The sequence below is a fragment of the Onychostoma macrolepis genome, chromosome 04 (genome assembly GCF_012432095.1).
Source record: "Onychostoma macrolepis isolate SWU-2019 chromosome 04, ASM1243209v1, whole genome shotgun sequence".
NCBI lineage: Eukaryota > Metazoa > Chordata > Actinopteri > Cypriniformes > Cyprinidae > Onychostoma > Onychostoma macrolepis.
In genome coordinates this window covers 33,372,646-33,386,832 of record NC_081158.1, presented here as the reverse complement: position 1 = coordinate 33,386,832, position 14,187 = coordinate 33,372,646, and the positions used below count along the sequence as shown (strand labels likewise).

At 39.0% G+C, this 14,187-nt stretch overlaps 1 protein-coding gene across 1 annotated transcript in view; it reads right to left on the bottom strand.

Annotated features, from left to right (window-relative positions):
- Positions 1-14,187, bottom strand: part of cog5 (component of oligomeric golgi complex 5) — a 69,133-nt gene that overhangs the window by 12,703 nt on the left and 42,243 nt on the right. Inside the window, exons 11-14 of the mRNA XM_058772078.1 lie at positions 10,389-10,470; positions 5,719-5,920; positions 3,561-3,722; positions 2,400-2,499 (exon numbers count right to left, since the gene is read on the bottom strand). Coding sequence (XP_058628061.1) covers positions 2,400-2,499; positions 3,561-3,722; positions 5,719-5,920; positions 10,389-10,470 — 546 coding nt within the window. The remainder of the gene's footprint in view (positions 1-2,399; positions 2,500-3,560; positions 3,723-5,718; positions 5,921-10,388; positions 10,471-14,187) is intronic.

The window sequence follows — 14,187 nt, the reverse complement described above, 5'->3', positions numbered from 1 at the left end:
TTTTGGTTGCCTGGAATCTCAATGGAGTAACAGAAACCTGTCAGGTTTTATTAAGAAATATCTTTTCTTTTTTTTTTTTCATTTGTGTTTCAAAGATTAACTTAAGTCTTCTGGGTTTGGAACAACATGAGGGTGAATAAAAAATTAAAAAAAAAGGCAGAATTTTCACTTTTTTGTCCATTTAAGTAAAACCATACAGGATTTCTAAGGAACAGAGCTGAAGAAAGCTGGCAATGACTGCTTCCACGGAATCAACGGATTGGATTGTGACAATGTACATCATCAGGACACTGGCTACAGCTCAGATGAATCATAAGGAGAGGTTCTCTGATGCAAGAAGCACTCTTAAAGCCTGGGGCTATCATCTATATGGCACATTGGGCACATTTTATCCACGTTTCGGAAATCATTCTCCCTGCAAGTGCACTCTGCATAAATCTGTAGATCGGAGTTGGTTCAAGTCCCATTCCATTATCACAGCAGGAAGGATATGAGAGGTCAGTAGAGATACAGTCCTTCACTTTGTCTTCATTTATATCCATCCATTAACTGTTGGAGTCTGTTTGCTGCCTGTGTTAAACTGGCTTTAATCAAAAAGAAACCATCTGTGTCTTGACTTGGAGAGCTTCTTGTTCCCTATATTGTGAGGACATATTTCTGACTGCTTGAAAGATTTATACAATATACGACGATGATCTCATTTTCAGAGGTAAGTCCAAGGAGAGGTCAAGGTTTGGCCCTGAACTGAGTTCACAGGGTTAAGATGGCTCATCACACACATCTGTAATCCAGGAAAGAACAGAACCAAACCCTCGTTATTCATCTGCTTGCTGACATAAGACAGATCGAGTCAGTGGGCTAGTGATTCGAGGACAGACACAGGACTAATCCAATCACACCCTTCCTGGCGAGGAACAATCAATCACACCTCCGGCTCACAGTGAATGGAGATAGACCTACATGAACAAGTTGGGTCATTTCGCTACAACTGTGAGGCAATTTAAACAGCTAAGAGGAAAAATAAAAAGAGTTGGATAACATGAATCAGTATGCGAAACACTGAACCTTCAGTGAAACTGAATATTCAGCACAAAATAATGTCAGACTTGATTTTATAATACTTGGAAAAAGTTATTTAAGATGCCAGAAAGTTACAGGCGCATTTCCATGACATTTCTCAGGCGTTAACGATTACTGGAAAAGCACAGAAAAACTAGATTACTTGATAGACACCTTATAGTCAATGAAAAATGTCAACTCTGTTAATGAAGACCTGCCTAACCCCAACCCGTTGTCCATCCATGATCAAACATAACTAAACCACCTAACCAAGGTGTTCACGAGTACTGAAAATTACAAGCATGTTGACTGCTCTCGTTCTAGACGATGAAATATTTAGAGCGGAGTACACCTTAAAAAATTATTTCACTACAAATATTTCCATGACTTTGTTTGGAAATTACCATTTTTAAGTTGCTTGATATCTCCAGGTTTCAAGAAAGCAAAGGGTAAATGTGGACCACGTGTTGTCTTTAAATGATTTTTTGTTTTATCTCAGAAGTCAGCTGCATAATCTTTGGAGAGCAGGACACATTTAACTGAAACGAGACTGATTAAGGAACGAAAGGATTTACTCACTTGTAAAGCTAGTTGTCGTAGATAATTAGAACTGAATTTAAAATGCATTGTGTAACAGTGATAAGTGTTATAATGTAACTGTGGTTACAATTATTCATGAGATTGTACAATGCATTTTAATGTGCATTACATGACAATTAATGCACTAAAACTACTTTTATAATGCATTATACATAAAGTCTGTAAGTAAAGTGTTACCATTTATTGATCTCATTTATGGATCTCATTGTAAAGTTTGTTGATGGCTGTTATCTTCATGTAATTTAATCACTACTGAGATTGAGACTCAAGCCGCTCTGACCACTTCAATAGCTTAGCACACAAGAAGCACACATCTATGAACCACAATATAACAGCAGAGAAGTATATTTATTTAGTAAACTAAGAGCATGAATATTGTGTTGCAAACTGATTTGTCCTCCAGCTACTGGTATTTATTTTTTTGGTCGACCAACTACCGACCAAGCATTGAATTCTTGATCTCACCTTCGCCTGATTTGTGTGGCTTCTATTTATAGACCAAATCAAGTAGCACCTCTAACTAGGTAGGTTGAAATCCGCCCTGCCTCTTGTCCAGGTCACGGCTCTCAGCAGGTTCTCTGATTCTCTGACGCTTGTTGAGATGAGCCCCACCCTACCTCGGCTCTCATAATGAGCTCAGTCGCCGACCGTGTGTGTCACCTCCCTGGCAGGGTTGAGGGGCATGAGAGCAGACAGCCTCCCGCTCAGCCTAGCTCATTATCTCTGTGTGTGTGTCTTACCAACTGCTCTGACTTGACGCAGAAAAGCTGCACAGTCTTGGCGGCGTTCTTGGCCACTGCGATCGTCAGGCCGGAATCCACTGATGCAACATTCAGCTCACTAACGTGCAAAAACAACATATAGGATCAACTGTTAGCAAATTACAGTCAAATAAAAACAATCAGTAATCTGCTGATGGTTAGTCTAAACATTATATACTTTCCAGTCCATTATTAGTCCTTTAGTTTATATGAAATGTAACTGTATTTATAATTGACATTTCTCTTGACTCCAAATGCTTGCAGTGCGTTTTTGGATTGGTTTCTTCATGAAGGAAACATGCAATACTTCCTTAACACCGGGCCAAAAATGAGCTTTCTTATGGCGCTTTTCCACTATTTAGAGTATGACTCGGCATGGCACAGCTCAGCTTGCTTTACTTTGGCTCGGTTTGCTTTTCCACTGCAGTTTAGTGCCACTTCAAAATTGGTGGGATTATAGACTGATTGTTATAGTGCCACGGTCGTTTAAAACAAGTCGTGCGATCAAATGATACTGCAGTGGCTGTTGCTGGCGGGTTGTCGTGTGGCGCAAATCCAATGATGCTGGTAGTGACGATTCTCTCTGACCAATCAGTGATCTGCAGTGTTTACACGTCATATTTCAGTATCGGTACAGCTCGCTTGGAACCTCAACTGAGGTGGTATCAAAAAAAGTACCAGGTACTGTACACAGTGCAAAACCCCCCAAAAGTGAGCCAAACCATGCCGTACTATGCAGTGGAAAAGCAGCATTAATTCAATTCAAGTTCATTTGTATAGCGCTTTTCATGATGCAAATCGTTGCAAAGCAGCTTTACAGAAAATGTAAGTTTCTACATTGTATTTAGTAATAGCTTATCAGTGGTGACTATGTCAAGTTGATGTCCAAATGGCAGAAATGTACAGTAAAAATCAAGCAGTTGGTTTATATCATGTAATCAAACAGACGGTGAACACTATTAACAGCAATGATTATAATAGGTTGCGATCAAACTTATAGAAAAGTTTGGTAGTTTTGTATGTTGTCTGAGGGTTGACAACATACTAAACTACAGGCAGCATTAGAAGGCAGCATAGTGGCACAGTAGGGAAATGATGATGGAACAGAGTTATGATATATTATGCATATTGGAGGTGTACCTGGCTATTGTTTTTATGATGCTGTCAAGTTCATCATTAGAGGGTGGGTTTCGGCCCCCTTGAGGGAACACAAGATTGATGGGGTCAAAGAGGCGGGACAGAGACTTGGACAGGTAAGCTGCTTCATATGGCTGAAGGGAGTCCTTTAGGTCCTTCTCTGGACTGGAACAAATAAAATGGCAAAAAAGTTATTCCCTTGCTTAACTGTAACTGTAAAACAAGTAAATGACAACACGTGCTAAGAAAGTGTTTTCTGGCAGTTGCTCTACCTTGATGATTTCAGACCCTTCACTTTATGTAATCTGAGTGCATGCTTTTTTTTTTGTGAAAAGCACATGACATGTATGTCACAAACTCTGCGTGCAATGTATGAAATTTTACTGACCTAAATCTTGAATTTAATCAGAGGCATGCCCGTAGAGATAATTACAAATCGAGACTAAATCAAAAGTGCAGCAGAGCAAACTGAACGACACTTAATGAAACCAACCTACTTACACTCCTCATCTCAGTAGTGATCAAAGCCGCCAGCATTTGATTTTTACACTGTAATAAATTAGTTTTCCTGGCTGACAGCTGCTTAATTCCAAATAAATATTATTTAGTTTGACCCGTTTATACCAATTGTTGATAAAATGTAACTGATTTATGATTGTTTCTCCAAGGGTTACTATTTTCATTAAAGGTTTCAGACTTTTCATTATATTGTAAGGTCTGAAAATGAGGTATATTTTAAAATATTATTTGACAGCTCTCATTATAGTAACGCATAGAATCTCATTCTCATCCCTATAATGAAGTTAAAATAAATCATTTTTAAAATAGCATTCATACATCATGATAGTATTAGCTGTATGGCCTTTATGCTGATTTAGATTAAACCATCTCAGCGTTTGTATTACTATTTTTTTTTATTGTAATACAGTAATGAATTGCAAAAAAACTGGACGATAAATGGTAATGTGAATTTGAGGGCAAAAAGTCATTCATTATCATAAATTATGCACACTTCTTGCAAAAAAATATCATAGTTTGTGGAAATCTTGACAATAGTGTTAAACGGGCTAAAAGAAACAGCATTAATGTCAGGACCTAAAAACCAAATTAATCTTACTATTAAAAATAAAAAGAGTGCAGTGAATTAACACATGATAGATTTCTCTATAATAATAGATCTCTAAACTTAACTCGGCGGATGCTGTTCAATGCTGTACTGCTTGCAGTACACTGAATTCTACCACAAAGCAAATTGTTTATTAGAGCCAAATATAGATCTACTGAATCTCTCCAAAGTAAAATACAAAGAAAATAGTTTACCCCCCACATCATCCTGACATATTAAACACATTTGCCACTTTTTGACAAGATGATTTAATAATCTTGGCTTTAATTGCTGGTTGTCATGTATCTTGACATGCTTTTTTGAGCTGTATTATGTGATGCAAGCAACGGTGTGTAAAAATGTGGGCCGTTTAGGGGACAATTGTGATTATGGGATCTTGGTGTTTGATCAGAACACTGGCAGAAATGTCGACTGCATTCTGAAAGATTGCATGAAAATGTGTCTGAGCGTAGAAGGGCTTCTTTGCTTCCTAAAGCATTTTCAGGTGAAAGGCAGAAACACTGTCTGATTGATGAGAGCAGTTTTGAGAGCACTTTGCGGATAAACAAAATATTTGTTGTGCCACCAAAATGATTAGGAAGATAATAGTTGTGTAGATAAGCTTCTGGCTTTTATTATGAGAAATTGTGGCATTTCTGTTGGACTGCTTGCACTTAGCATCTTAAAGTTTTAAGCCTGTCAGTAATTATTTCAGAAATTGATAGTTGCAATTTAGTTCTGAAAACAAAACATTCATATGGCCTCACCTTGAAAAAAAATTACAATGGTTTCTACAAAAATACCATATTTATAAGAGTTACTGTTGTAAATATCTGGCAGCTTGGTATTAGCCACCACTGTCTTAAAAACGTAATAACAATTCCTGTAGCAGCTACTGTATTTTGGCAGAAACTATTATTATTTATCATGGAACATTTCTGTATGGACTAAGCTTCATTAAACTGCACAGTAATAATAACAAAATTATGAAAATGCATGTTGGAGAATTAGTGTACATGTAACTGTGTATGTGTGTTTCATCAAACTAGTACTCACTCATAGTCTGGTTTGGTCCGGGTGAAGAGATCTTCAGTATCATGCTCAGACACTGGCAGTTCCACATCTAGACCTGCACCACTGCTCACAAGCGCCCCCTGTATGCTTGCGCTGTACTGCTGCAGCCTCTTCCATAGCTCATTATAAAGCCTCAAGAGTTTGGGATACTCTCCCTCCAGGGCCTGCTTCAGGAAGGTTGATGCTGAGAACAAAAGAAAAAATAAATTGAGAACAGGATGCATTTAGAGAGAAGATGGCCACATAAGGGGCTTTCGCACCAGAGTAAATGCCGTGAATGAAGGTGTCGCTGTCGGCTGGTTCAGGGTTCCTGCTGCCAGTGCAAATACAACCAGAAAAACGCCCCAAGGGGGAAATTGGTTCTCTAGGAACCACCATGCTGGCTAGTTCCTAGAACTGAGATCCTAGAACTACACGGTGCGAAAGCCACTATAGATAAAACCATGTCCCAATAACTTGTGATTACAAAGAATACAACAACAGACACTTATTTCTTTTGAATGATGTGCAATAAAGAATCTAAAAAAGAAATGTATTTTAATAGTCAATTTTAATTTCTTGTTGACTTTAATGGTCAGTTTTACTATAGTTTAGAAATCACGGTTATAAAGCCTACATTGTTGTGAATGCCATTTAATTAAAAAAGGTGTTGCCTATGACAATGACAAGCAGTGAATTAAAACTGCAAATTCTTTCTTTGTGCCTCAGTGAGCTGAGAAACCAAATCCCTTATCTCAAACCAATCTACCAAAAACAATGTCTAATAAAGAGAATACACTTGGCAAAATGAGAGTCAAATGGAAGGAATTGCATAAAAATGCCTCTTCATTAATATGGTAATAACCCAACTTTACAGGTGATTAAATGCTCATTATGAATATTTATGCAGATTGTTTCCTATGCAGATTGATTTGATGAATGCATAATTGAGTAGTTCATAGGCGCAAGCATCTTAAACCATTTCCATCTTTGTTTTGCTATCACTTGAACAAAGACGTAGTTCTACTCTACTAATGGAGTGCTGACTATGAGCTGTAGCCATGTTCAGCTGATGCTACGTTTCAGATTTATTGTCGGTAGTGAAGCTAAAAATTCCTCACTTCATAAAACTGCCATGCAGCAGTGTTCAAACACAACCCATAACTGTCAAGAAAATATTTCCTCGGAGAAGGTGATGAGGTGCATATAAAAACCAACAAATAAACGTCAGTGGTTGAAAAATGGCATCTTCATTGAACAAGTGCTAGTCAGGAGAGTGATACAACAATGAAACGAAAACATTAATAATAAAAACTGAGCAGAAATGACCCTAGACCAGCACTCTTACTTCATACGGGTCCTCAGGTTTCAAACAATGCTGAAGGCCAAGTCAGGAAGCCTATACTGAACATTGAGAGGAATATTGGCTTCATCCTTTGACCTGCTCTTTGAAAGGCAAACAGTTCAGGAAAGAATTCTGGGAAGAGGCAGAGAGCTGTCAGTAGTCACAAAATGTATTTTAGGACAAAGAGGAAGCGATAAATCATTTATAAACAGATCTTCTTTGAAGGCTTGTGGAGCATTGATGTCTCAAGACAGAGTCCATAACAATCGACCCGAGAACTAAAATGTTTTCTGATGGCCTCTTGGAGCCACAAAGTTTGTGAGAGCATCTTCACATCGAATATTCGAGTATTGAGTATTTTGGCATAGTTCTCCTAATAGATGTACAAGGTGAGCCCCCTAGGGTCTGGAGAATATAAAAGCAAGTTTGATTGAGAGGTTTCAAATCAAGCTTGATAATGGCTTAGAAGAGGGAGTAATGCACAAGCATTTGGATAATGAAAGTGATGCAAAGGCTCCTATTTGCCTTCTATCGATCAGGCGGAGTGAAGCACAGAGCATCGTTAGGTCGTGATAACACAGGCAGGGATCAATAGAGCCACACCATCAAGGCCAAGGTCTAAATTGCAGTGTCTCTGCAGGGAGGACGTGCTGCCCGAGATTAAGATTGGCACCAGTTGCAATTATGAGTCAGTGTGATCTATTAATGTGGCAATTCTGTGATATTGAGTGTTTTTTGTTGTAATACAGCTAACGAAATAATGCATCAATAAAGTGAGTAATGAAATTTCTTAATTTGCCAGTTCATCCAGAGAACATTTCCTCTCGAGAAACCTAAAGATAAGTGCCTAGATCAAGAGCACGGTTTTGGGAATGCATGGACAAACAAACTGCTTTAGATAAAACTGTTTGTTAAACACACAAATGTAATTGTCACCAGCCTAGAAAAACATCAGTTGATATACAATACAAATATCTAAAAGCTAGGTCTTCAACCCTGCTCCTAGGTATCCACTGTCCTACATAGTTCAGTCACAACCCTAATCAAACACACCTGAACCAGCTAATCAACTTATTCAGGATAACTTGGAAAAATCACAGGCCAGGTGAGCTAAAGCAAGTTGGAAATACACTTTGCAGGACAGTGGATCCCCAGGAGCAGGGTTAAGCTCAAAGTATACTTCAGGTTTTTTTTACACATACTCAAGCACAGTGCTTCCCAACCTTTTTTTAAAAGATAGAAAGGAGTATATAATTTAACAGTGCATCGTCAGAGTTGGTATTTTGGCTTATATATATATATATATATATATATATATATATATATATATATATATATGATCAAACACTTGCAGTTAGCATTTTCAGAAAATCACGCTAAAATGGATTTAACGAGGTTTTTGACGAGCGAATGACAGAGATCTGTGTTTCGAGGCAGTTAATTAATTGCATTCGTTTTCATCAGTTTATAGGTTATAATGTTTATTGTAGCTATATGGGCATAGTGTTATCAAAAGTACAGACTGCGATACCATTCGGTACTGAAATTTTAAAAACGTCCATTTCCCACCAACATTTCAGCGCTGTTGAGCAGATTCATAAACAGCGCTGATTGGTTATTGTGTTCACGCGCTCAACAAATATGACTGTGATTGGCTACAAATGATCATTGCTTCACCCTCTTCACCGAGCGCTTACACAGAAGCACAAGGGAGCGTTTGAAAGCTGCGTCTATCAGCTAAGAATCTGCTCAACAGTGCTCAAATATTAGCGGGAAACGGACATCTTTAAAATTTCAGTACCGGTTGGTACTTTTGACAACACTAATATGGGCGATCAGTTTTTCTTGTCTAATACATTTGGCCAAAATCCCATGATATAAAAGATGAACCGCTATGCACAGGATATTTAAAACATACCAAAGTATATTGGCTACAACTAGACGGCAAATGCTAAGACTCTTTACCACACAAAAACATTAGGCTTTGTAGGCAGTGTTTCTTGAGTAAAGAAAACGCTGTAATTATTCAAACATCAGTTCTTTATTTACCCCTGCATTGCGAAGTATGCAAATCTGTGCATCGTGGCACTTCATTTTGGGTGGTATTATGAGGTTTGACTGACAATTTGAAGATCTAATGGCGTTATGAGGTTAAGCTCTTTTGAATGATTTTCATTGGTTAAATATTTGTAAAGCCCACGAACAGACTTAACGATTACCAATAGCACTGATTTAACAAAATATAATAGAGATAGGAAGTTTTTGGTAATTTTACATGGCACACTAATGTGCCACGGCACAGCGGTTGGGAAACTCTGCTCTAGTGTATGCATACAGTCGAATGCACAGCCTTTCAAAGTATACTCCATTTGATTGCGTACGCTGTCTGTGCTATATTTCTCCAGAAATTATGACTGATAAAAATGTCTGTAGTCATTTAAGCTAAAGTTGCTGCTATCTCATAACCCCTTCACACAAGAGCTTGTCAATTCATCCGTCTGTTGTTGCGGTCTCCACTATTTTGTTGTTGTTCAGTCTCTTTAATTTCATTTTCTACTGTGAAACAGTGGCACGGGCCAGTGTTGCCACCTTGTGGAACAACTGATTACTGCAAAACCAATGCGCATGTGCACGAAAATCGGGTGTTGCATTTTGCCCAAGTATATTTTGGGCTTTAAAGACCATAGGGTTTAAAATCTATCCCAAGACTGGGTGGAAAAAGCTATTCTGCAATGGTACTTCCTAAGTTACAGGCTAATTTAAAAAGCAATAAAGAGGGGAGTCTATTTTGGTTATACACCTGTGGAGTCGCATGAATCTCATATGAAGGTCTGCTTCCTCCATATTCCTTTGTGACTACACACCTGCCTTGCTTTATCCTGCTCTTTTGTGATGATAACACCATGAGATCAGTGTAGAGATCATCGTTTTGTGTCTATATTAATGATGGCCTCTCTCTCATTGGCTGCATCTGAGCTCTAAAAATCATCAGAGATTATGGAAGTGTAAACACTTCTCCAAGGAGCCCCCTGGTTTGAGATTATAGTGTGGAAGTGAAGAACAAACAATATCTGAGAAATCATACAGGCTCAGGTAGTAGAGATAAGGGTTAACAGAGTCCGTCTTCTCAAAAGCAACTCCAGAAGAGTGTACGTGGGTAATAGAGTTTGAATCCGACTGCAGTGTGATGAAAAGAAAGCAAGAGCGGAGGAGAAGAGAGAGACTAGGCGCAGGAGGGGAGCTTGTGTAACACACTCACACACAGAATGAGCTTTTGAGATGCATGGCGGGGCATCGTCTTAAACAAAAACCCCAGACTGAGACTCACCAGCTGTGGCTTTCTGCAGCTCCTCGGAGAGCGTCTGAGTGACTGAACTCCAGAAGGTGTGCAAGATGTCAGGCTGCCCATCCTGATAAGAGAGAGAAAACACATGAACTTTACCATACATAGTAACATGTATGCATTAACACACTATGCAAACAAAGCTGATATGACTGCCTTTAATAGCTCCAACCCACAATACATCATAAAACTAATAATCAGCTCACATTTCACTCTAAATAACAACTAGAATCACGGCAATTAAGCACATTTTAAACAAAACTACAATCTTTTTGGTGCAAGAAACTTTGACTGGCAATAAGTGTAAAAAATAACATGACCCCCAACACTATTTATGCTATCACTCGGACAACACTGGCATTAGCAATCATTGACAGAATAATGACTGTCTGATCCATTTGTGTATTGTGTGTAAACAGGGAAGTCTATGGCATTTGGGAATCATGACAAAACAAATATGGTCTAATGCTGATGTGCCACGTGCCAATCTAACCACTTCTCACTGTGTGTGTGTGTGTGTGTGTGTGTGTGTGTAAAGAGGCAGGAGTGTCTCAGGATCAGCCAAATAAAGAAGCAGTTAGTTTGTCTGATCATTACCCTGTCAACCCCACTGCTGAGCTATTAAGGAATTAGTACAAACTTTATTTTGAAATCTAAATTTACATACAAAGGGAGATTCAGTCAAATTTGAAATTTATTTACTGACCAAAATAGTATTTGTGTGCCTGACACAGTGTGTGTAACTTGCATAGACTGTCAATTTTCAGACAACAAGATGCACAATGATTGTACAACGTTTAAGTTAATTTACACGGGGGGGAATGGGGTGAGCCAGAACTGATATGTTTTAGTACAGAGCTCAAGGCCATTAAAGATGAGTTTATCCACTACCTCGATCACTCCCTCTGTTTCTGTCCTTCCCTACATCTATTGTTTTGCTGGAGACAAAAAGCAAGCATACTGTTTCAGTGACATTGCATCCACACATCACCTGAGCAAATCAACCCGCTATGAATGTCCCCACTGACTCACCATGCATCAGCCAAAAGTAATTTGCGGTGACTTTACAGTGATATAAATGACTCTCTTATGACTCACAATTTCCGCCACTACAAATTTGAGAATTCTCCAAAGAAAAAGATGTGACAAGATGAAGTAAGGAGACTTGAAAGTTAAAAATATGAGTGGGTCCAAAAATCTAAGACCATATTGGCAATCTTTAAATCTGGAAATACACAGCAAGTTTTTCTTTCTTTCTTTATTTTTTAATTGAACAAAAAAAAAAAAAAAAAAGAAGTGTAGAGGAAATGTAGGAATATTTGTGACATTGAGCATGTGAACTCCATTGTACAAAAGGTCCATTAAAGTTCACAAGATACCCTTTGGTGCATTATGAAATCATGCCAGATAATCAGGTTTTGCACAAACTTGTAGTGTCCATGCCAAATTTGTATTGTAGCATACAGAGTGGCATGGTTTCAGATGCCATCATCAATGAAAAAAAAACAATCTTGGAATCTTTCTTTTTTTCTAGTGAAATACAAGCGAGTTTCATATATGCTCCAGTACTTCAGGCACTTTCTTCTTTCTGATTTCACATTTATGACACCTGAAGTGAACAAGAGGACCATCCGTGAAGATGAACTTGTGCCAGAGAGCCAGAAGGCTTGTTTGCAACATAAAAGCAGCTGGGAATCCAACAGGAAGGTCTGTTTTACTTGTGTAACTGTTAAATGTAGCGGTTTGCAGGTTTTGCTTTCGGATGGGTGCCTGTGTGGGGGGTGTTTTTGCCACAAATAAAGGTGTGAGATTGTGGGAGTTTGAAAACAGCTTTCGAAGCGGAGGCAGAGAAAGAAAACAAAAAACATGGCATTCACCCACCTTTTCCAGTCTCCAGGGAATCCGACAGCAGCTTTGTTGTGCTGTACATTGACTCCTGCACAAAGTTCCTGTATGTGTTTTCCTATACTGCATATGTGTCCCGTCTCCTGCATGCACCTTGTTAAACTGAAAGTTCAGAGGTGCTGTAGGGCTTTTTACAGGCTTGCGAGGCTCCAAAAGAGGTGCAACACCTTTCACGGGGCCTTTTAAATGTCGGCCGCATCTTTCATCTAAAGCTGACGGCAGTCTGAGCACCCGATGACACGCTGTCAGTCATTCTGGGTGGTTTGAATTTCAAGGTGTCCCTTTCTACCAAGAGTCATTGAGGTTTTACTTTATACAGAATGTGAGGTTGTCAACTGAAGATAAACACATTTCAGTCCATGAAGCATTATATTTAAATCAGCACACGTATGATGTAGCATTATTTTAACTCTGTTCATCATGCGTCATTTTTTCTTACATAAGAGCCAAATTTTGCAAAACCAGTCTCAAATCGAACTTTTTGCTTTTCCTTTCTGTTTTTCAACAAGGAAAGAAAAAGGTTTCTGGGAGAGTGGGGGAAGGTGTTGCCATGGAAATGCCCCCACCTGCCCGCCCCCCCCCCCATTCCTGCAGACCTCAATCTTCTGACCGAAAATCTCGATTTCCAAGAGGTGATTAGAAGCCGCTCAACTCATCTCCCCCGAAACTGTTTACTGAGTGAAAATGGGAGGAATACCAACAGAGAGAGAAAACGGCTGTAGGTTTGGAGAAAGACCTTTTCTCTTTCTCATAAATTAAAGACACAACTATGGCTGTGTTCGGAATGGAATACTAACATACTGTGCGGTATACTTTATGCTACAGAAAACATTAGTATGCAGTAGTATGCTATGTTGTGTTGCATGACCCCATTACGTTTAAAGCAAGTGGTGTACAGTTATCATGAAATTGCATTATTGCAATCTAATTTTGTTGATTCAGCCAAACAACAAGTCAAGAAAGCGATGTTTAAAATTGTGGTTGATATTGTTTTTGGTTCATTGGTAGAGCGATGTGGTATTTTATGTAGTGTGCTCTATTTTGTATACTTGTTCTACACTGTAAATATAAAGACAGGAGGAATGAATGCCATGAATATATAAACAAAAAAGCACTGCCTTGCATGCATGAATGGTTTTATAAATCTTAATTTCTAAATTACAAAATCATTACGGGCAAAGACTCATTGAAATATAAAAATGCGTGTGTAAAATTTGCATGCTGTGCACAGTATACACACAGAACATACAGTACAAATAGCATGCCATTCCAAATGTCACAATTCTGCATCAGATAACCAGAAATCTATGCCCCACATCAGCTTTGCTGGTTATGGTTTAAGGAAATGCGTCGCTAAAGGCCAGCTCTAATTCCCAGCATTATATGCTCTCTTTGAAATCCATCTGTGAAATCTTACCACCCCTTCCTAAACTGTTCTGATCTCACAGTTTAGCCCTTCATTTAGCAGAAAATAGCACCTTAATTACCGGCTGTAATTAGCCAAATTCGCCACTGAAGGAATGGAGAGCCACGGATGTCTGGGATACCAAAGGGGAAGCGCATTGCATATGCCTCTGCGAACACTGTTCTCGTCACTCAGCGTGCACCAACACACTCCTGCTAGTTCACAAAGTCACCCAGAGCCAAATGGAGAATGTAGATAAAATTGTCCCATCAGTGTCTGGCTGAAAATGAGTGGTGGATATATGTGTGTGCATGTGTGTGTGCATGTGTGTATGCGTGTAGGGTAGATAACCTTGTCACAGAGGGGCCAGCCACCTGCAGACACCAATTAGGATGTCATTTACTGCTAATGTGCCAGCAGCAAGTGAACCAGCAGGGGCTATGCAGGCAGACCAGCCAAAGGCAAGGGCAACAC